We start from the raw sequence: 20,819 nt of genomic DNA on the forward strand, positions 1-20,819 counted from the left end.
TGAATTTCTGGAATAGATGCAGGATTTAAATCCCTTCTGAAAAGGCATTCTCTTTTATTAGGGGAGTTGTCAATGATTTTGCTCATGCGAAACATAAAAGGATGTAGATTAGGAAAGGCTGGGGCTGGAGGAGTTTCCAAAAAGATATAGAGATAAAAAGATATAAGTGCTTAAAAAAAATCCCCAAACAACCCAGGTTTGACATTAACTCTGTATTTCATGTAATTTTTCAAACAAATTAACTGAAATTTACTAAAAACAGCCAGACTGTCATTTGCTGGAATGTGCAAGTACTTTGCAAAAACAGAGGCGATTTTTGTGCATTTATGTCCAAAAGCTGTTAAATATATGTAAATAAACAATCTGATAAATTCATGTTAAGCAATTCTACTTATGACATGTTGGTCCATTGCCCAATGACAATGATGCAAGAGAAAAGAACAAGCTGCAATCCTGCAGAAAAGAGCCCAGGGAGTAATGGGAAGGAGCACAACAGACAACCAAATGGGCTAAGAAGGAAAAAACAAGAAAGGCCTCATCCAGAAGACACCAGGACACCATCTACTGAATGACATGTAGATTAATGGTAGGTCACTTTCCTCCACTGTAAGAACTGGGTAATGTTGTGCTTACTGACCTTATCCAGCCTCTCTGCATTTTCTCAACTCAATGCATAGCTATTTTTAACAGCAGTACTCTGCAAAATGTTTTATAACTCATTTTGGCTGTAAAGCTGCATCCAGTTGCAACATCCTTCATAGCTTTAACTGTTTCTTTGAATTCACAGAACTAGTCTTGGAGCCGTGGGATTTTGTCAGATTCCTGAATTAGGGGAATTGGCTAAGCCTCTGATGAATGCAACCAAGAAAGAAGAGATACAGGCTATTGAAAGGGGCCCAGGGAGGGATGACACTTTTAAAGCAATAAAATCTAATATTTTAGGATATTTTTAATTTGCACCCTACAGACATAAATTTTGTGAAACTATGAGGAAATTAGTCTTGTTTTCTTTTTTTTCTGAGATATAACCAAAGTCATTTTAGAAATTCAGGCCTGACTGGATGGGGCTTTGAGTGACCTGGTCTAGTAGAAGGTATCCATGCCTGTGGCAGGAGGCTGGATCTAGGTCTTTAAGGTCCTTTCCAAACTATGATTCTGTGACTCACAAACTTACCAAGCTGAAGATGTTCCTTCTTGTTGTTCAAAAGAATTGATTACTTCATACAGTTTGTGCTGCCAAATAGATTTACAAATGTCCAGTCACATGGTCTCCTGTTACCCAAATAAAGTCCCCCAAAACCTGAGCAAGACATTCTACAGCTAATCTGCACATCAGCAGAGTGCCTGCATGAACAGCACTGGTTGAGAAGATTTCTAAATGAGAAAAAAAAAATTTTCATCCATAAAGCTGGAAATCTTCATGGTTTTAGCTCAGCTTTCTTTGAAACCTCTCGGAGAATGAGAGACTCCATTACCGTCAGCAGTGTTTTCATAGCTCCCATCACAACAGGTGGGAAAGACAGCAACAGCCAAACCACCTCATCCCAGCCTCACCTCTGAAATGTCTGCAGAGTTTTTGCCAAACTAATTGATGGTCTTTCTGTATTCTGCATGAAGTGACATGTTTTTATCCCAAATATAAAAGAAAGATCTCTCATGGAAGCTTCCAGATCTCTACTTTGTTTCCTACTTCCTATTCCCCCTCCCACAAGTTTGGGAACATAGAATAATCCTGAATCTCCTTCCAAGATTTTTTATGTCCCCACCTTTTACACTCACTGGATGGCAATCTGTCCTCCACCAAAGTGCAGACAGCACCACTGGCCTGTCTCAAGAACCAGCCAGTTATTGACATTTTCAGCATGGCCATCTCAGTAATACTCCAACACTTGCTAAACACTGCTCTTCACAAAGGCAGACCAGATTAAACAGGTAAGTACTGCATTTCTCATTTAGTTTGATCAGGTAAAAATTGCTTCTCTTTTTTTGGTTTGGGTTTTTAATTTTTTTTTTTTTTAATTATTATTTTTTAAATCTAATGGAACAGTATCTCCAATTAGAATATAAAGAACACACTCAAGCTCTCCAAAGTGCTGTACTTTTCTCTCCTACATGTTACAGTATCCAAGAAATCAATTTCAGGCTTGAAATGTGAACTTCATTTTTTTTTGCTGAATTAGAAAAAGCGTAAGTAACTTCTCTTTGTAAGTAACATTGATTTTTTTCTTTTCTTAGAACCACACGATTGTATTTCCAGGATGGTCCAGAGAGAAAAAAGCCACTAGGATTCAGCAAAATGCCTCCTCAGACATTTAAGGTCATGTTTAAATCTACTCTTGTTATGCAAAGCTTTTGTTCTTTTTTGTTTGTTTTGTTTGTTTTTTGGAGTTTTTTGTTTAGTAACACTTCAATGCACTTAATCCTTTATGAAATGAAGGCCTAGGAGGTTAAGTGCTGCATGTGGGAAAGACAGAAAAGGAGGTAGTTGGGCATAACATCAGGATACATTATAATTAGCCATTAGACATGCTAGTTTTAGCTATAAAAAAGTAATTTAAAGTTATAAGCAAGACATTACATTCATGCCTTAGGGACCTTGCTTATATTTGGAATCACTATTTCAGCATCTAATATCTCTTCCAAAAGCACTCTACTGTGTTACCATATATAGCTGAATCACAAAATAAGCCAGCTATATAAGCTTTTGTAAAGTTGTCCATAGTGCCTTTCGTTACAAAAACATGGGGTTCCTATTTGTGTCTTTTGTAATGCCAGACAGAAATACGCTTTTAATAACAAATATTAACAAGATGCTGACCAGAATCCAATATGTGCCCTTGAAAAAAAAAAAAAACCCTATTTCCTTAAAAATGTTGCTTTTGACAGAATTGCAATAGAGAAAACATGCAGACAGGTGCATGACACATCTTCAGACACATGCACAAACAACTAGGAGTTCCACCCTCTGACAGCAGTACCTGATGACAAAGTCCAAGAGGCTCAAAAGTACAGGTTTGCTAATTTTTCCCCAAACTAGTTCCTGCACCTGACAAAAGCTACTTCTTGTACTTAGATTTAGCCATCACTCAATAGAAACAGGGCTGTGGGCTAATTAATTCACAGCTGCACGAGTACACTCTATTACTGTCCGTGTGAGACTGTGATACTTCGCAGTCAACCCCAAACCTGTTACACTGATTGGCAAAAGTAGGAAGAGAGCAGATGGAACAATTCCCGCATCATCTTGTTCGTCAGTAAGTCCACACACGGAGTCCACACAACAAAGGTTTGCCAGCATAAACACACCCCAGCACTGAGACACACCCTCCTGACTGACCATTTCCCATCAGCGCGACCTCTGAGGAGACGTGACAGCTCTCACAGCCTGGCTTTGCCATCTGAGCTGTCATGCAGCTCTGACAGTGCCATCAGCCCTGGCTGTGCCTGCACTTGGGGGCTCTGGCAATACAGCTGGCACCAGAGCCCCCCCAGACGTGAAACCAGCTAAGTTCTGTTGTGGTCTTCATCTTCCAACATCCAAATACTTGGTCACATTCACTTACAGACCTCCCTGACCTACTGTGGGAAAGGAGCGTTAGCATCATTTACTATGGAATAGCATATTGTAAAACAAAAACCCCAAAATAGCTGTGGTTGGACCAGACAATGTTTCACTGATCTCTGTAATTACCGGGCTGTTTCTCCTCCCACACACTCCCCACTGGCACATTCACTGCTGACATGTCAGTCTTTACAAAGAGAACTGCATAACTTTCCCAGACTCAGAAACTGATGCTCAAGCCCGCTGATCCTGTGCTGTAGAGAACAGCACGTGGTGTTGAGAAAGATCACCTACAGAATTTTATATTTTAGTAGTTAACTTTTCTTTGATTATCTCAGTGTTCACTAACACTGTCAAATCAGAGAAACAAATTACAAGAGCATTGTCGTGCTTTGCCATTGCGGTCAATTTTATCAGCATTTGACACAAAGTTATGTGGATTTCCTTAACCAGGAGTATTCTAGGCAAGGAAAAGAACAAACGAGAAATACAATCTGTCATTTTCTTGAGAGCAGCTATGGCAGACCTCCAAACAGTGATATGGTTGTGGTATGTACAACTAGACTGCTTAAAATCTGGTCCTAAACCAGTCTCTGGTTCTTCAGATGGAATTCTAAGGCCATCTCATTCTTGATCTCTTTTTCCTATTTATTGGAGACATTCTCAACAGAAACTCTCCAGCTTTCTGAGAATTTTAACAGTCTATGGCAGAAATAACCCATTCAGTATTAAGAAATACACATTTAGTGCAAGTAATCAAGAATACTGAATGCCTAGGGAGGATGATTGTTTTAACCTTTATAATGTTTATCTCTTTGCATGTGTTCTTATCTTTCGTGAAAATGTTGATCTTTACAAACCCAAGTAGTACTTTATTTAAAAAAAAACCTATTAAACTTTATCCTTGTAAGAAAACTATATTGTGTATCACAGATTTTAAATTATTGAATGTAAAGAATTTCAGTGACTGCAGGGGCAAATAGTTACTTGTATACTAGAAACTGAAAAGCTGGATAGCAGCATACAGTAATGCTTCGATAAGCAAGAAAATAAGATTTCCCTGATCTGTGTGTATTCAAAAGATACACTAAGACTGCCTACCAAAGGAGTGGAGAGAAATTCTTTGAACTGTAAACTTTTTAGAGCTGACATTCTTCAGCTTAATCAGAAGTTCAACCAGCTGAAATAAGAAATTTGACCTAGGGCACGTCCCTTGTTGTGGAGAACAAAGTCAATGACCACTTTAAAGTTATTCTGCTCCTGACTCATCTTCTCTCCCAAGCATTCACAGATACACCATGAGAAAATACAGCAGCAACTAACCACAGAAGATTTTGGGACTAGCAGCTGTTAGCAAACCAAAGCCTACTATGCAATTGTGGGTCTGGAAATTTATAGGTTTGATTGAAAACTGAGCAAGTCTTCTATGCTTTACAGTGCTGCTAAAAGGCACCATCTTTGATCTAGTGCCTCAGCTGTACCAGTGGGACAAACATTTTTTGAGAGAAGCATAACACAGCCAGAATAGCTCTGTATTTTCCAACTATGAAAATCATCCAGCTCAGTTTCTTTCAAACATATTCATTCCTTTAGGGCAGATGAGATATTTTTCTTCACTATTTAACAGTAGGGGGCATATTCAGTGTATGCCAGCAAAGTTTAATGAAATCAATGAAGTAGCACTGATTTGGAGTAATTGAGAATCCAACCATGTGTTCTAATGCCAAAGAATCTGGATTTTTCTAAGGGCTTATATTACTTTCCTTTCTGGGAAGGAGGGGGATGAGGAAGGGGGGTTTGGGGAGAGTCAGGAATTAAAGTCCATTTGCTTTGTGAAATGGGATTCTATCTGAGGTAGCAGAGACAAGAAAACACCTGCGCAGATATTTTAAAATCTTGACATTTTTCTTTCTGCCTTTGTAATTGAAGTGTATTTTGTCTTGATGTGCCAGCCAAATTTCCACTCTCTACACTCCTGTACAGGCTGTTCTCAGCACTCTGAAATGAGAATGTAGCTAGTGTTTGGACATCCTGTGAATTGGTTTTGATCTGAATGACTACTAGATGCAAACATCAGAAGGCCTCTGGGCCATGTAACCTGAACCATGTGGGCGCTAGAGCTGGGTGCACAGTGCAGCCAAGTGCTATTCACTTACATGTGCTAAGGGGAGTTTTTACAAGCTTGTTAGAACTGTGAGTAATCTGGGGGTAATGTCACTGTGTCTAAATTTTCTTTACTCCACTGAGTAGGAACAGTAGAGCAGTTAAGAACTGATTTGGCCACTTTTTAGCAAAATAATACAGCTGACAGAAAAGAATATAGCAGAAGGAACAGATAGATAATATCTGAGATCTGCTAATATTATGTAGAGTGTAACCACTTTGATTTGATAGGCAGACATTAAATGCTCATTATGTAACATTTTGAATGGCTTTAGCACATTGCAGATTGGGTATAACAAATCCATTTTGTTTTGTTCCTTGCACCAGGGTGATTCTGAACAAAGTGCTCTTCAGCTGTTAAAATGGATCAGCTAAGTCTCTCGCCCTAAGAAGACAGGCTCAAGGAGACTTCTTCTAGGAGGGTTTAGATGCTGATGATCATATTTGGAGGCAGACCTAATCCATCAGAATCTATCTTCAAATTCACAAAAAAACAGTCAGCCTTTACTTTGAAAGCAAGTTTTACACCACATACCTCAGGAGCACAGGAATCCTCAGCTGGCAAAGGAGAAAACAGTTGCAAAAAAAGGTGACAGCTCAAGTTTTCAAGAGCAGGTGCTTACCTCAAGGTTGTCAACAAGTTTGTCTCCCAAAAATTAAGAGCTATTGGGATGACACTGTGGAAGCAGAATGCACTGAACCTTGGTTTGCATTTCCCAAGAGATTCAGTCCTCTAATGTTACTGTTACTGCATAAAATATGTAGAAAGTGGACATTACCCCTGTTTATTAATGCAAACTGGCAACTAAATTCAGAAATACAGTTGCTTAGTTTTGGATTTCAAACATATTTGACAGGAGAACAGCAGTTGTTCTAGACACAAGCATCAAACAAATACAAGCTAAAGAGACTGGATAAAGATTGAGGGCTGCATCTTGAGCCTTAGACATCCAAGTTCCTCTCAGGTTCTTTCACAGAGCTCGACTCTAGTAACTAAGGTAAGATCACTAAGTCATTTAAGATTCAGGTCCCATATACAGATCTTCCAAATCCTTTTTTGTTTCCCATTTTTCACCACATCTGATGTCCATGTTCTCATCATTCATCATCAGCATTCTCAGCTCTTTTGTTCCTATATACAAATATTGCAAATATGCCATTAAAAAGGGAGTATTAGTACTGTTGTTGTTGCTGTTGTTGTTATTCAAAAGATTTATGACGCTGGTTTTGTTCAAATCAAGCCTCAAATCTGCTTATTATTACCATTATTAACCAAGTGCGGAGAATGAGCACCTGAGCATGATGAGAGAAGTATACATATTGCAGAGGCATGGTAGGAATCCAAAGAATATTGGTGTATCCTACAGAGAGCAGTGACGCCACAATTGTGCACATATATGGAAGACTACACTGTAGGAGTTTTAGTAATGCCAGACACAAATCTTTTTAACTAGACAAGTGGATTCTTGTGCTTCATTAAGGTCAATGTACACCTTTAAACACATTTGTTTAAAGCTACTTGGAAAGAACAAGCCAGATAAAATATTTTGCCAGCTGCCTGAAAAAAGCCAGAATGCTCAGAAGCCGTATTTTTAAGCCTATGCAAAACTATCATAGTTGCCATTACTGCTATAAGGCAGAGGTAATGAAGTGAGGGTGAAAAGGATTTCAAGTACCTTTGGCAAGCCAAATGTTAAACACATTATTAGAATTACTCAGTAATTACAGTACAAAACAAGCAAACAAACAAACAAACAAAACCCAACCAAACAACCCAAAGAAATAGCCTTACTTCTGCTACACAGCCACGATGTTTGTGTGTACTTTTCTCCTATGGATGCACTGCTGTCAGACCACAATTCTGAAAAAACAAATAGATCTTGCTTTTGTATATTCTCTATTCTACATTTCTACAAATTTGTTGCTTTCCCCCTCCCCTCATCTCCCTTAATTAAGGAAGGTTAGGTGAGATGCTGCTTCTTTCAGAGAGCACCCAATGCTGCACCATTCACTGCTAGCACAATTTAGGTTCTGCTTGTCAGTCTCAACTAACACTGAGCTTATTGCAGTAGCTGCAACATTTACCAAGTCTCAAACATTTGCAAACACTTGTAGGATTAATTTCCACCAAGTTTCCCAGAGGCCACGTGTATATACAGCAGACATGTAACCACATGCAAATCAAGGTCTCCTCATTAGCCAGCTGCTGCCTGACTGCTGTGCACAGAAAACCTCTTCAGGCAAACGAGTCTCTTGCCACCCAACACTTCTGCCTACAGTGGAAGTTCAGGCAGATGCTTCAGCCTCTGCCAATATATCCTCAGCAGGTCCATTACACCAGACACTTCTTCCTCTAGGGAAAGCAGTTTATAACTATTGTGCACCAATATGCTGTTGATGAGACAGTAGTTCCATCATGAACAGACTGAGATGGAGTTACGTACCCTTTTCTGAAGTTACTCGCTGAAATAAGGAGTTGGGAAAAGATCAGCCAGGTCCTCAGTTCTCGCTACAGTTTTTGCATTATAGTCATCATTCCAAGCTTCTTACATCACGGAATCTGAAATACCCTCCTAGGAATTCAGAAATCAAGTTCTGGGAATTTTATTGGCAAAATCTTTACATGTAATTTATGTTTTATGTTTGCATACACTATTTGCTCTAGCTGTTTGCTAAGAAAATATTTATTAGGATTGGAAGTTTAACATAATAAATCAAACACTTAACATTCACCGGACTTCAAACATAGATATAAAATACCTTACAAAATTTTTTTATGGAATTACACAAAGCAAATGCACAGGGTTTGTCTGTTTCTACACTGAATTAATCCCAAGCCAAAACCAAAAAATAACCCCCAAAAGATCACAAAAAAAAAAAGGCATGATAAACTGCATTTTTGTCATTGTTGCACTACTATGTAATAAGCCCTTTTTACAAACATTTACTCAATGTTAAAAAAGATCAATTAAAAATGTATTCCATCTAACAGAACTATTGGATTAACAGCTGATTTTTAACTGGCTTTACATCATGAAATTCTATTAATAGAGGTACCTTAGTCACTTAGTTTAAAATATGGAGAGTAGAGATAGAAAAAAATTAACCTTTAGTAGTCTTTAATATAAAATGCACTAAATTTTCCAAAATAAGATTACGACACACTAGTGCCAATTTATGCTGACAAAAGCTGGTATCAGCTTCTAACTAAAATTCATTTCACAAAACCTTTATATATTACATGAATATTCAAGTAAACTATTTAAAAGATTTAAAAATGCAAAAAAACTGAATGATACAGTGTTTAAGAGAGATGGTTAATTTGGGAATGCTGTCATGTCCAACTATATACATTTATAGATATAAATTTTTTTAAGACCATCATGATACTACCTGATATGCAAGAAATCTCTGTCATTACCATTTGATATTTTTCAATGTATAACTTCAAGAAAATTATAAGTATTTAACAGATCACTGCTTCTCTGTACTTTGCGACACTGAATCACCTTACTGGCTTCCCTTTGTAAAGTGCTGAGTAACAGCCAAATTACATCGGATTTAAATGGAGATGATGGTGCTCAGTGTCTTACTAAAAAAAAAAAAAAAAATCACCATTAAATTGCTATAATTAAACAACAAAATAAAATAAAAAACCAAGTTCAGTTGAGTAGCGCATGTGTTTACCAGTGTCAACTCTGTAAAAAAACCCTGAAAGACTAACAACGTATTTCTTGCAGTCTGCATTCTTTCTATCCATCAGCTGCAAGGACATTAAAAAATTTTATTTATGATTCAAACACTGGACACCTTCTCCAGCTGAAGGCGAGTTGCTCACTAGTTTTGGTCAAGTGGCTTTTGGGAAATTTTCAGAGCAAAATAACCCAGCAACAGGAAATTGGAATGGAAAATGCGAGCCATGCACAGTTACATTACTGCAGGAATTGAGTAACACATGCAAGACAAAGAAAAAGTCAGAACATAGCAAAGTAGCAATGGTTAAGAAGTTAGTAAAGTTTTCACAGTGTTTCATACAGCCTTTTACTTTAACACAAGTGCATCACTTACCACCACTACTGCTCAGACATTTTAAAACATCTCTTGGCCATGCAGATCATTTTGAGAAGAAAACAGCAAATTACACATCTTAGGCATTTTTAGACATCAAATACAACTTATAATTTTATTTTTATATTCAGTCTTATCAAACAGATGTTTTCAAGTTATATTCATTCTAAGTGTTGGGCTTTAACATCCCTTCCAATTTTGTTGGATCCTGAGCACTAAATGCCCAAAGACCCGGCCAAATATACAAATACAAAGCTAAGCTTTGTTCAAATAGCCAAGTTATTACATGAACAGAAGGTATAGGGAATTTCTTGTTGGCACTCCTAAATTTCTTCTTTCCTAACCTTGAGATGATCCTAACCTTGAGATGGTTTTGCTCAGCTGTTCACATACATCTTTGCCTCCTGGAAACATTACTCAGGTGATTCATGAAGAAGTAAAACTAGACTCAAGAACACCACTGACTTTTTTTTTTTTTTCTCTGTCCAAAAAAGAAAATACACATTTTTTCCCCATTTGGCAAATTCTATTTGACGCCACATCACCACCACTCAACATTAAATCTTACAACAGAGACTTACTCCACTGTTAGACACAGCAGGGGAAAAATGTCCAGAGGATAAATGGGAGGCTCTTTATCAGATATAATTGCTTGCTCATAAGGAGAGAATCCAGCTTCCCCTTTGTTATTCTTTCATAAATTAATAATTTGTTAAAATCATAGTCACAAGAATTTTAGCTATTACACAAAATTCAAGTTTAAAAAAAAAAAAACAAAACCCAAGAATAAATTAGTTACAGCCTTGTAAACAATTGCTCATTTATGTAACATACTTGGGGAAAAAAATTCCTCTATATAATAAATCAGACAGTACAAGGCACACATCACACTTAAGAATTCAAAGTGATAAAACCAGCAGATGCCTTCATCTCCTTTGTTCGCTGGTGTAATTGTGCTATAGACACTGTAAAAATATGTCAATTTTTGTTTACATTACAGTCATTTGAAAATATTTAATGACTGTGCTTTTTCTGGCAAAATATTTGTGCTATTTTACAGTACAGTATGATTTGAAGCTCTTGGAATGAATCTTCTCAAATGTTCTCTACAAAGCTGCCAGGGAAAAGGCCAGTCTTTCCATTTCGTTGCAGAGTGCCTTTGAACCAGCCATCCTCACGTTTTTTGTGTACAAAAACAATGTCACCTTCCTTAAGTTCAAGTTCTGCTTCGCTCTGAGGAGGATAGGATACCACAACCCTGTACCTGTGTAATGAGAAAAAAAATCACCTTCATTTAGGTTCTTTTTTTTTGGTCAACCTCTTCCCTCCCAGCTTTTTTTTTAAACCCAATACTTTTAGAAATATTTCTGTGCCTGTTGAAGCTTATGAACACAGGAAACTGTCTAGAACTTTTTGCTGAGTATTTAACAACTTAAAAGTATGTCTTGAACAGATAATAAGAATAGCAACATAATAAATTTAAGGCAAATTCATGCATCTCCTATGATTGCTCTTTCAGCAAGATCCCTGTAAAATACAGACAAAGGTTAAATAACAGGAGAAAATTGTAAACATTTTTTCCAACATAAATTTTCAGACTCTTTCAGTCAGTGTGAGTCAACAAGAATCAAAGCATTCACAGCAGTAGCTAGGCATAATTTTACATTGTATGTTTATTTTTTATATTATTCCAGTGATGGCTCTTAAGGAAAGGCAAAGAACAAAAGGAAGAAACCAACAAAACCTATTAATTTGACTTGCCTAACCTATTTAACTTGACTAACCTATTAACTTGACTTTAAATAATTTTCATTTTCCTTACAAACTCTTCAAGATAGAACAGCTGCTCAACTTGTGTACTACTATGTTAAAAACTATATTCAACTCAACAATATTCTTAAGCACTTGGCACAAAGTGTATTTTTTGAGTCTCTCACAGTAAAATCACTTTTCGAATCAGTGCATTAAAAGAAGCTACACTTCTCTCTGTTTCTAACATGCATAACAGAACTCAATATCTTCTTCCAGTTTCAGTTCACATTCAACAAAAACCTCTATTACTCCATAGATTGAGATAACTATTCTCTTAATAAGCTTAAAATAATTTATTATTTTAATAGATTAAAATAAATGAACAATCTGATGAAAAGGCAAAGTAACAGGATATAGTCTAGTAAAGGATGGAATGCCAATTATAGCTCAATACACACATAATAAAACAAGTTAATTCTGTAATACTGAAGCAGACAAAGATACTGTGTTATAGTAGAATGTTTTGCTTAAGAACATATGAAACAAAAATTAAGTCTGTCCATACAGTTAAAAGTATTCCGAAAACTGTAGCCGCACTTTGTAAATAATTTAAGTCTCTTAGGAAATCTAAGTATAGCAAAACATATTTGGACTTAATTAGTTGTCAAATGTTATTTATTAGTGACTTATAAGCCATGACTTTGTTTCAGTTATGGCAATCCCCAGATTTCAGAGCACGGGAATTATTACATTCATGCTTCATAAAAGCTACCAAGCCAATTACAAGATTTATTAGTGCGCAGCTCCACAATGCCCAGCATGCAACCTAGGCTTGCAGTAACTTCTGCTGTGGGCAACTTGGGTTTTAATGCTGACTGAGGAAATGAGAACAAAATATTTTTAATAGACTGTAAGTTAAATTGAGACTGTAAAGTGCTTGAGTTAAAACAACAGCCTTTACTCAGGCAGGACAAAGGCAAGATAGGAAAGGATAAAGAACTGCAATAAAGCTATGAAGAGCTTCTACTGTTGTTAACAAGCAGGTTGCTCCCAGGCTGAAAATCAACCACCACACTACACAGTCTGTTAAAAAATGAGTTTCAAGAAAGAATACCTGCCTGCCTCGTCTTGCAGTCTGTCAACCACTGCCTTGTAAACGTTTGAAATACGCTTGTTTTCAGTCTCTAATTCTGTCTCACAGTAACCTCTATGCTCCCCTGAACTGAAAGACAAGTCTGTTCCCTGCTGCTGCTTGCTCCCATCTCCTCTTTGTCCTCCCTTGAGGATCACCAGCTAGCACAGAAACAGTTGCCTTGAGCTTTCCATACAGTGTCCAACAACCTCTGCAGTAATTTGCTACTTCTTGTTAAATTTTAGTTTCCCAACTGGTTTGATATTCATCTTGAAATCTAGTGTCTATAACAGCACAGTGCCCCTGATTTTAAAGTGCAATTTTACTGTACTTTTCAATTTTTAATGAAGGCTTTGCACCTGTAAATAGTGTGTCCTTCTTCAAATTTTCTGTCACATTTTACAAATCCTGTTTGCCCAGAGAGGCGATCAGACACAGACCCATCACACATTCACATAGCTGTCTATCACCCTGGATCAGCTACAGAACAAAAACTAATTTTCCATTACTTATTTCATCATCTACAACATATTGCCAACTACCAATTTCATGCAGAATAAAGAGCTTATGCTTCATCTCAAAAGTTCATTGCAAGGTCCCTAAAGAAAAAATAATCATATTTACTAAGCATGACCTATGTTTTGGAAAAACATGTTCATTCCCACATGTTTGAACCTTCCAAAACACTTCCTTGTTTGTCTCCCTATTTGGTATTTCCAAATGTTTTCAACGACTGAAGGTAAAATTTGTAGACCTAAGCTGTACAACTATGAGATTTTTTTCCTTTCTTTTCTTTGGCTCTCTTATAATATTTTCCATTGATTTTCCAAATATTATCCAATTATTTTTCATCAGCTAGCAACAAAATGTTAGTATAAAAATAAAAGTACTTTATCCTCCCAGAAGTAGCCAATATATTTGCCACCAGTAGTTTGCTGATATTCTTAATGTGTACGGCTATATCCTACAGTGCTTTTGCTTTGTATTTGTAATTTTTTTTTTTTTTTATTTTGAAGAGGGTGGTCTGTCCTCACATTTCTCCATTCTACTTTTCATTTTTAATATTAGCATTTCTCACACTTTTCAGTAACATGGAAAAGATTATATCTTTCATGTGTTTCTCCGTTTCTTCGTTGCTTCTGTTTCACTGGACACAAAATACTGTTTTTATTCCCACCTAGTTGCAGTTGATTTTTGGACAATTATTTGTGGTTTCCCTGATCAACATGTGAATAATAATTTCTCACATGCAAAACATTGTAGCTGAGAGAAACACAGAAAGCTGGAATTAACTACCACTACACAAGTTAAATTAATAAATATTACTCAGCTTCTTGATTTAGCTTTTTTTCCTTGCCCTTAGAATTTTTACTTTCCAGCTCAAGTGTGCCCTGCTGTTGTGCAGATCTTGTGTCTTCTGAGTGGGTGCCTTGACTCCTACAGATCACCAACGCCCATTGAGGGCAGAGTGAATCTCAGCATTTAATTACCAGCATTAAATGGTGCCAGATGTGGTAAGGCTTGCTGCTCCATAAAGCCACTGACCCGCTCACTGGGAGCAGATGTTACACCAGTCATTTTGTGGTAAATGAAATGACTTAGGGTCACTTTAATCACAGAACAAAATTACTGCTTTTCCTTCACTGTAACTGAATGAAAGATTCATTTTATAATTTAGGATATGCAGTGTATTTAGTTTCAACATAAAGTCTCTAACACCATTGTGGTGTGCTGGGTAGTTTATTATTACAATGCTGTACATTTACAGCAACATTTATATTTAAGCAACATTTCCCTCTAAAAGAGAAAGCTCATGAAAAGAGCTTTAAGTTTTCTTTTAACTTTTATGGAAAAAGTAAATTCCTCAGATAACTAAATAACTAAATTCCTGTATATTCATAGCATAGCATGTCTCACTCTGGGAATTGCAGGGAGTTGGGTCTATCTTTGTAAAGAAAACATAATGATCCTTGGCCTTGCCAGCACTGCATCAATACAAGAAATCACCCCAAGACAACCTGGGTATTAGCTGGAGAATCAGGAGAAAGGAGTGAGCCCCACTGCAGAGTCTCAGGTGACTGGAATTCTCCAAACTGGAATTCCCCAGTTACATTGTAATCTGTGAGTGGAATTCTGAGATGTAAGAGCAGAATAATCCGAGCAGGAGATTTCTCTGTTCTTCAGCTTTTGGTTGAGCTTATCCTCATGAATATTTCCCTCCCCAACTCACAAAGGGAACTCAGATGAAACTCTGTCTAAATACACTGACAAAAATGTAACAATTCTGCATGACTACCACTGAGAATTATCATGTAGCAATGCTTCTTCAGTAGCAATTATCACTTAAATAATAGTAAGGATAAAGAGAATGTTTGAGTATATGTAATTACTAGATCAACAAAAATATACAGCATCATTTTCTGTAAGTAGTTCTGAGAAAAAAAATTCCATCATGGAAGTGAAAAAACTACTTTTCGTGATGATAGAAAGAGCTTTATGCTGATATGCACTGGTTATGCCAGAATAAATTTAATATTACTTTCACATTCAAAGCATAAAAACATATTAATGTGCCAAACAGCTTTATGATCATGTGAAAATGAATGATGTTATTGTTAAAGCAGTGTCTTTCAGGTTTTATTTTCCATGTATAAGTGTAAATCTACTTCATAAATTCACTATGAAATACAAATCTCTTGCAAGGAAATTGTGTAGGGACAGAAATAACCTTTCAAAAAATATTAAAAGTATGACATAAGTGAACTAAAGGACAAATAGAAACTTATATACTGTCTGGATTTTAAGACGTGGGTATAACTTAAGATGAACCTCTGGAAGTACAACAAGATGCCAACACACCATGAGATAATAGTATCAGAGCAAAGTCTACAATAGTCAGCTTCAATCAGTTCAGTCCTAGAGCTGTTCATATTTTAACTCTACTATTTTTGCTCTGTACACCACACAATCCTGTAGCTGCAAAAGAAATCCTATGAAACTCTTCATACTGCTTGTCTGCTACCAGGAAGAATAAAAGATCCAGTAGTTAAAAAACTGCCACTTCCTCCACATCCTACTGAGGACCTGAAACTTGAAAAACTACAGGTGGACACAAAAGTCACAGAACATTTAAGCAACTGCCTGTCAGTCTCAGAGTCCAGACAACTCTGTGTTTTCCAGACTCACCTGCCAGAGCACAGAGGCTGCCCTAGAGCCTGTGTGGATGCATGGCCACGGGGCATTCAGACAGTAAAAAGCAGCTTTGCAAAAGCTCAAGAAATCAAGTATTATGAAGCCTACACATAGATAGATAAAGATCTCATTCACCATATGTTTAGGCTGGCAGTTATACACTGCTAATAATCAGGACTGACCTGATACTCTGAAGTGCAAAACTGTACTGTGCTTCTGTTTTGAAAAATAGGAGGTTTTTGTGTCTACCTCAGTTCTCATACCAATCCTGTGATCATCATATTTGAGTGTCCATTCATTCAAAAGCTTTAAGTAACATGAAAAGTAAACAAATATAAACACGGTGTCCTAGGTTACAATGTAAGATGTGCCCAAAGTGCGTATTCTATCACCATCTACATGAGCTGTTGAAGCCAGGTTGGGCAGTGTTTCCCTTGGCCCCCCCCTCCAGACTATCTTCTGTTAATGGCCCATCAATGCCCTGCTGCATGACTCATAGATAACTCCCTCCAGGAGCTATCTCTGTTTAATGGGCAATCAAGGACCCATTGCAAGACTGATAAAATTATATCAGTCCATTGTGAGATGCTCTGCCCAGGGGGAGGAGCCAAGCATTCCCACCTGGATATAATCTGGCATTTGGGACAGCACAGGCAGCCTTACCCACTGGATTCCCAGAGGACAAGAGCTACCAGACCTTTCTGCAAGAACACTGCTTCAACAAGACCACTTCATCTGGACTGCCACCACCACGGTGTCAGGTTGTATTCTGACTCTGTCAGTGATCTTTTGTACTATTGCATGTGTTTTATTTCATTTCATGTTACCTTTTTTTCCTCTCCTATTAAATTGTTTTTTCTGACTTGGAGTCTCTCGCTGGTTTTGCCTTCAAGCTATTGGTTGATAGGTAAATAAAGAATTGTTAAAAGTAAAGTTTCATCTTGCTATAAAATCTCAGCGTTTTGAAGCAGCTCTAACACGCACTACAAGCGTCGGAGAACAGATTTTGTCTCGGTTTGCCCAAGCCTAGCTGCGTAGGACAAGTTACCTTTCACACACGAGAGGCCTGCACTCATTGAGGACCGGCCCCAGCGACGAGCACGGCTGCCGAGGCGGCGGGGCGACCGGAATGGAGGAATCCAGGGAACCGGCCTTGCGGTGCAGGGCCTCCTGTGCCAGCCCAGAGGCCTCGCCGTCGGTGCCACAGGAGCCGGCTTTGCCGTGAGCGCCGGCCGACGGCGGCTCTGGCCCCACGGCGCCTTGCAGGGCCAGCTCTGCCGCGGCCTGCTCAGCCTCCGGGGTGGGGGACGCCGGGGGTGACGGGCGAGGCTTGCGTTTGGTGGATGCTCCAGAAAGTAGCTTCAGCAAACCTTTTTTTTCTTTCTGTAAACCAAAAGCAGAGCCCCGTTTCAGAACGAAACTCACCCAGAAAGAGCTGACCGTTTCCTTCTGATAGAGGACATTGCGCTCAGAGAGGAGTCGGTAAATTATGAGGACATACTTGATATTAGAGAGATAATGATGAAAATTATAAAAGAAAATTAACATTCTAAAGAGAAAAGAAGCAAGTGATTTAGATCATAACTGAGCTATGTCCTTTCACTGTGTTAGGTTAAAGTGTAACTTAAAATGAAATGGCTCTGTCCCAAAAGATTGTCTAGAAAAAGGTGTGAGGAATTAAGATTCCCACAACAGGAATCTATGAAGTAAAACATTTCATTAACATGGACGTTTTTTAGGAAGACAGAGTCACTTCAAACCAAGCAGGGAGAAAAGTCTTCTCTGGAAGCTGCTGTTTAGGTAAGTTTTTTTTATTTATCCTCCTTTAGTAATGGAAGACTTTCATGATTTAACAAAAATTCGCCCCAAGGGGAATGCATTGTGTTTTGCTGCTCTGCTAAAGGGGAGAATTGTAAACATTCTTTTTGCTTGTCCAGACAAGAATCCCTGGAGACTATTACCTACCCTGAAGAGAATTATTTAAGTAGCTTTTGTGTTTCTTTTTTTTTTTTTTCTTTCTTTTTTTTTTTTTTTTAAGGGGTGTGGCAGTGATCTTCTTACCAGCCCTTTGACTGAGTGAATTTAGTGCTTATGAGAGGTGCCAGATTATATGCCCTGGAGACAAAAATAATATTTAACCATAGACAGAAAAAAGCATAAGCACTGGGATTTTTTTTTTTTTCTGACAGCCTGGAATGTAGTCGATTTAGTGAATAAAAATCCTCAGTCCTTTTTCCAAGTCTCCAGTAACTTAGATCCATTTCAGCAAAAAATCTGCTGCCTAGAAAATGTCAAAGATAAAGACAAACTCAGAGAAATTAAAACAATCCACATGTATTAACATTATTCACCTTAAACTACAAATAAGTTTTCTCTAAGGGCACCTCACTCTGATTTTCAATGTCTATGGCTAAAGTAATTTTAAAATAAAGTTCTAGGCACATCCATTCAACAATAATCAACAAAAATAACTAAAAAATGGCTGACATTAGATTAAAATCTTCATAAACTTCACTAAGGAGTACACGTGGCTGAAGTGTAGTAAGTCTAAAACATTTGAGATGTTTTCATTTGAGATATTTCTCAGAAGGAGAAAAAAGTTTTCTAACTATATCACAACTGTAAAACAAAATCAATTACAAAGCCTGAAGAATTTTTCTGACAATATAACATAATCACGACTTGGTGAACAGTGAGAGTGCGTTTACACACATACAAAATACTTCAAATGAAAGGAAAGAAAGCAGAATCACTACAGATTCCGCTGTCCTACATTTAAAAAAGATGGTTATGTGCATTCTTTCTTTGTCCAATAAACATTGCTGGTAATGTGTTTTTCATAATATCTCAGTGTGTCTGCTTAATAGGAAAGGTAACCTAAAAGAATTTTGATTTTATTTTTATTTTTTTATATTCCTGCAACTTCATGTGGGCTTTTTAGGTTGTGTTGTTAAATCTCTTAAAAGACTGTATGATGAAAATAGGAGAATTCAAGGGAATTATTTTATTCTCTACCCACCTTGCCATCCTTGTCTGTTTTACTGACAGCAGCATTTCCACCAGCTGTTAAAGCACTCTCTGGAGATGCAGGAGCTCCAGGGTGAGTGTTTGCAGTTTTCCCACTGGTATCTCCCTCCAAAGGTGAAGTAGCAATGTTAGGAGAATTCAAAGAAGCTGCTGTACATGCCAGTGGGATGGTTGAGCGGTTCACATTCACAGCCGTGACATAAGCAGCAGTATTTGGAAGCTGGGGCTGGAGCTGCTGGGAGGCAACAGAGTGGTGGGGAATGATCACAGCTGCAGGAATAAGGCATGTCGGACTTTGTGCTTGTATGGGTGTGACTGCTGCCGTAGGTCTTTCTTGACTATGTGAGGCAACTAGAATAAAAGAATGAAATGTGAATTGTCTTTTCACAAGACACACAAAGTGAGGTACAGTTACTGTGTTACAGCTAATCAACCACAAGTTTTCTTCTTACCTTTTAAACTTCCATTTATACTACGATAGTGACATGATACACACCACCAAATCTATTTCACCTGAATAAAGCAGTTGCATATGCTACCCTACTTGCACCAGTATGCAACAGAAGAATAACAGCACTGCAACTTCTCTGTTGTGGAGAAATCCAAGCTGCTAAGTAAAATGCTTCACATAAAGACAGATGCAAAGTGAAGATTACACTTTAGTACCTAAGAGCTAGCTAAATACTGCCTGGAACTTGTTTGCTCCTTTTAATATGATGTGTAGTTGTCAAGGCATATAAAGGAAGGTAGGAAGAAACACACCTTACAGAAGCTGCTAAAAATATAATTAGATTGTTTCCCTAAACTATTCACAAAATCCACAACAGATTTCACGGGTCTTTCAAACAATAAGCACAGTGGCAATTACTGCTATGAGTGCTTTCTCTGAAAACGTAAGCTGTTGTCTCTTAGGATGTTTAAATATAGAAAGTGGATTTACTCCTACCTCTGTGAAATAAAAGGAACATCTACACTGGAAGCTGAAGAACAGCACAGGGCTGACTATATTAACCTGGGTTGCAGTGCAAAGCTGCAAAGCACACAGCTTTGCATGAACTAATTTATCCTTTCCAAGAAGTAACACTGCTGTTAAAGTCATATGGTCAATCATATATGCATGCTGTTGGACCATTTCAACAGTTTGGCATCTCTGCACCGCTGGGTGATATGAAATGCAAACACCTTAACTGAACAATATAAAGCAAAACATAGCACCCCAGTGCTGCACAACCTCTCTCCTTCAAAGTCCCTTTGAATTTTTCAGTTTGGACCTGAAAAGTCGGTGGGAAGTATGTTGTCACATTTGTCAGCTGAATGGAAGTGTAAAAGCTTATTCATCTTGACAGCAGTGCAGAGATGTAGGGACAGAAAGGCCTCTGGAGCCCACAGGAACTTTCTCCTTTGTATTGTCACTTGCAAGCTCCTAGGCAGCTCAAAAGAAGGATTTAGAGTAGAAACAACCTGTGCCTAAGAGGCAGGAAAGTGCAGATGCCTTGCTTAGTTTCTCTTACCAGTTGCCAGCAGCACCTGGTTATTTTCATTTAAAGGCAAAGAATAAAGTTGTTACAGAGGACTAACACACCTGCTCCAGCTTCAGATCAGACTGGAGGAAGATGTGGCCAATTAAGGAAATAAAATAACTAAAGACATATGTACATATCCTACCTTCAAAAGCAAACCTGGTGCTGACATCTGAACGTGCACAGGGTGTTTTAGGAGATGCATGACTCTGAAAAGTGGGCTAATCCATGGATTTTGAGCCCGTAAGAAATAACTCTTCTTATGGGGATAACAGAGCATACCACTACAATTTTTTGCTTTCTCTTTTGCTCTGCCAATAAGAATCTTATGATTTAATTAATTAAAGAATCCTTTTTGTCATGATACTCAGTCAGGAGAGCACAGACCCTAAATGCAGGGCTG

The 20,819-nt window shown here is 37.8% G+C and overlaps 1 protein-coding gene and 1 long non-coding RNA gene across 5 annotated transcripts in view; both read right to left on the reverse strand.

Annotated features, from left to right (window-relative positions):
- Positions 1 to 6,790: 6,790 nt before the first annotated feature.
- LOC120752554 (uncharacterized) lies at positions 6,791 to 8,247 on the reverse strand. The gene is made up of 3 exons (XR_005700747.1): positions 8,170 to 8,247; positions 7,518 to 7,586; positions 6,791 to 6,857 (listed from the first exon to the last, which is right to left on the reverse strand). It is a non-coding gene; the product is annotated as an uncharacterized LOC120752554 (long non-coding RNA).
- A 146-nt stretch (positions 8,248 to 8,393) lies between these two features.
- SH3RF1 (SH3 domain containing ring finger 1) overlaps positions 8,394 to 20,819 on the reverse strand; it is an 81,965-nt gene continuing 69,539 nt past the window's right edge. For all 4 annotated transcript variants that reach the window (XM_040065644.2, XM_040065641.2, XM_040065642.2 and 1 more), the window contains 3 exons: positions 18,889 to 19,247; positions 16,918 to 17,252; positions 8,394 to 11,057 (listed from right to left, as the gene is read on the reverse strand). In XM_040065644.2, coding sequence (XP_039921578.1) covers positions 10,889 to 11,057; positions 16,918 to 17,252; positions 18,889 to 19,247 — 863 coding nt within the window. In that variant the 3' untranslated portion in view covers positions 8,394 to 10,888. The remainder of the gene's footprint in view (positions 11,058 to 16,917; positions 17,253 to 18,888; positions 19,248 to 20,819) is intronic.

Source organism: Hirundo rustica, chromosome 5 (assembly GCF_015227805.2).
Source record: "Hirundo rustica isolate bHirRus1 chromosome 5, bHirRus1.pri.v3, whole genome shotgun sequence".
Classification (NCBI taxonomy): domain Eukaryota; kingdom Metazoa; phylum Chordata; class Aves; order Passeriformes; family Hirundinidae; genus Hirundo; species Hirundo rustica.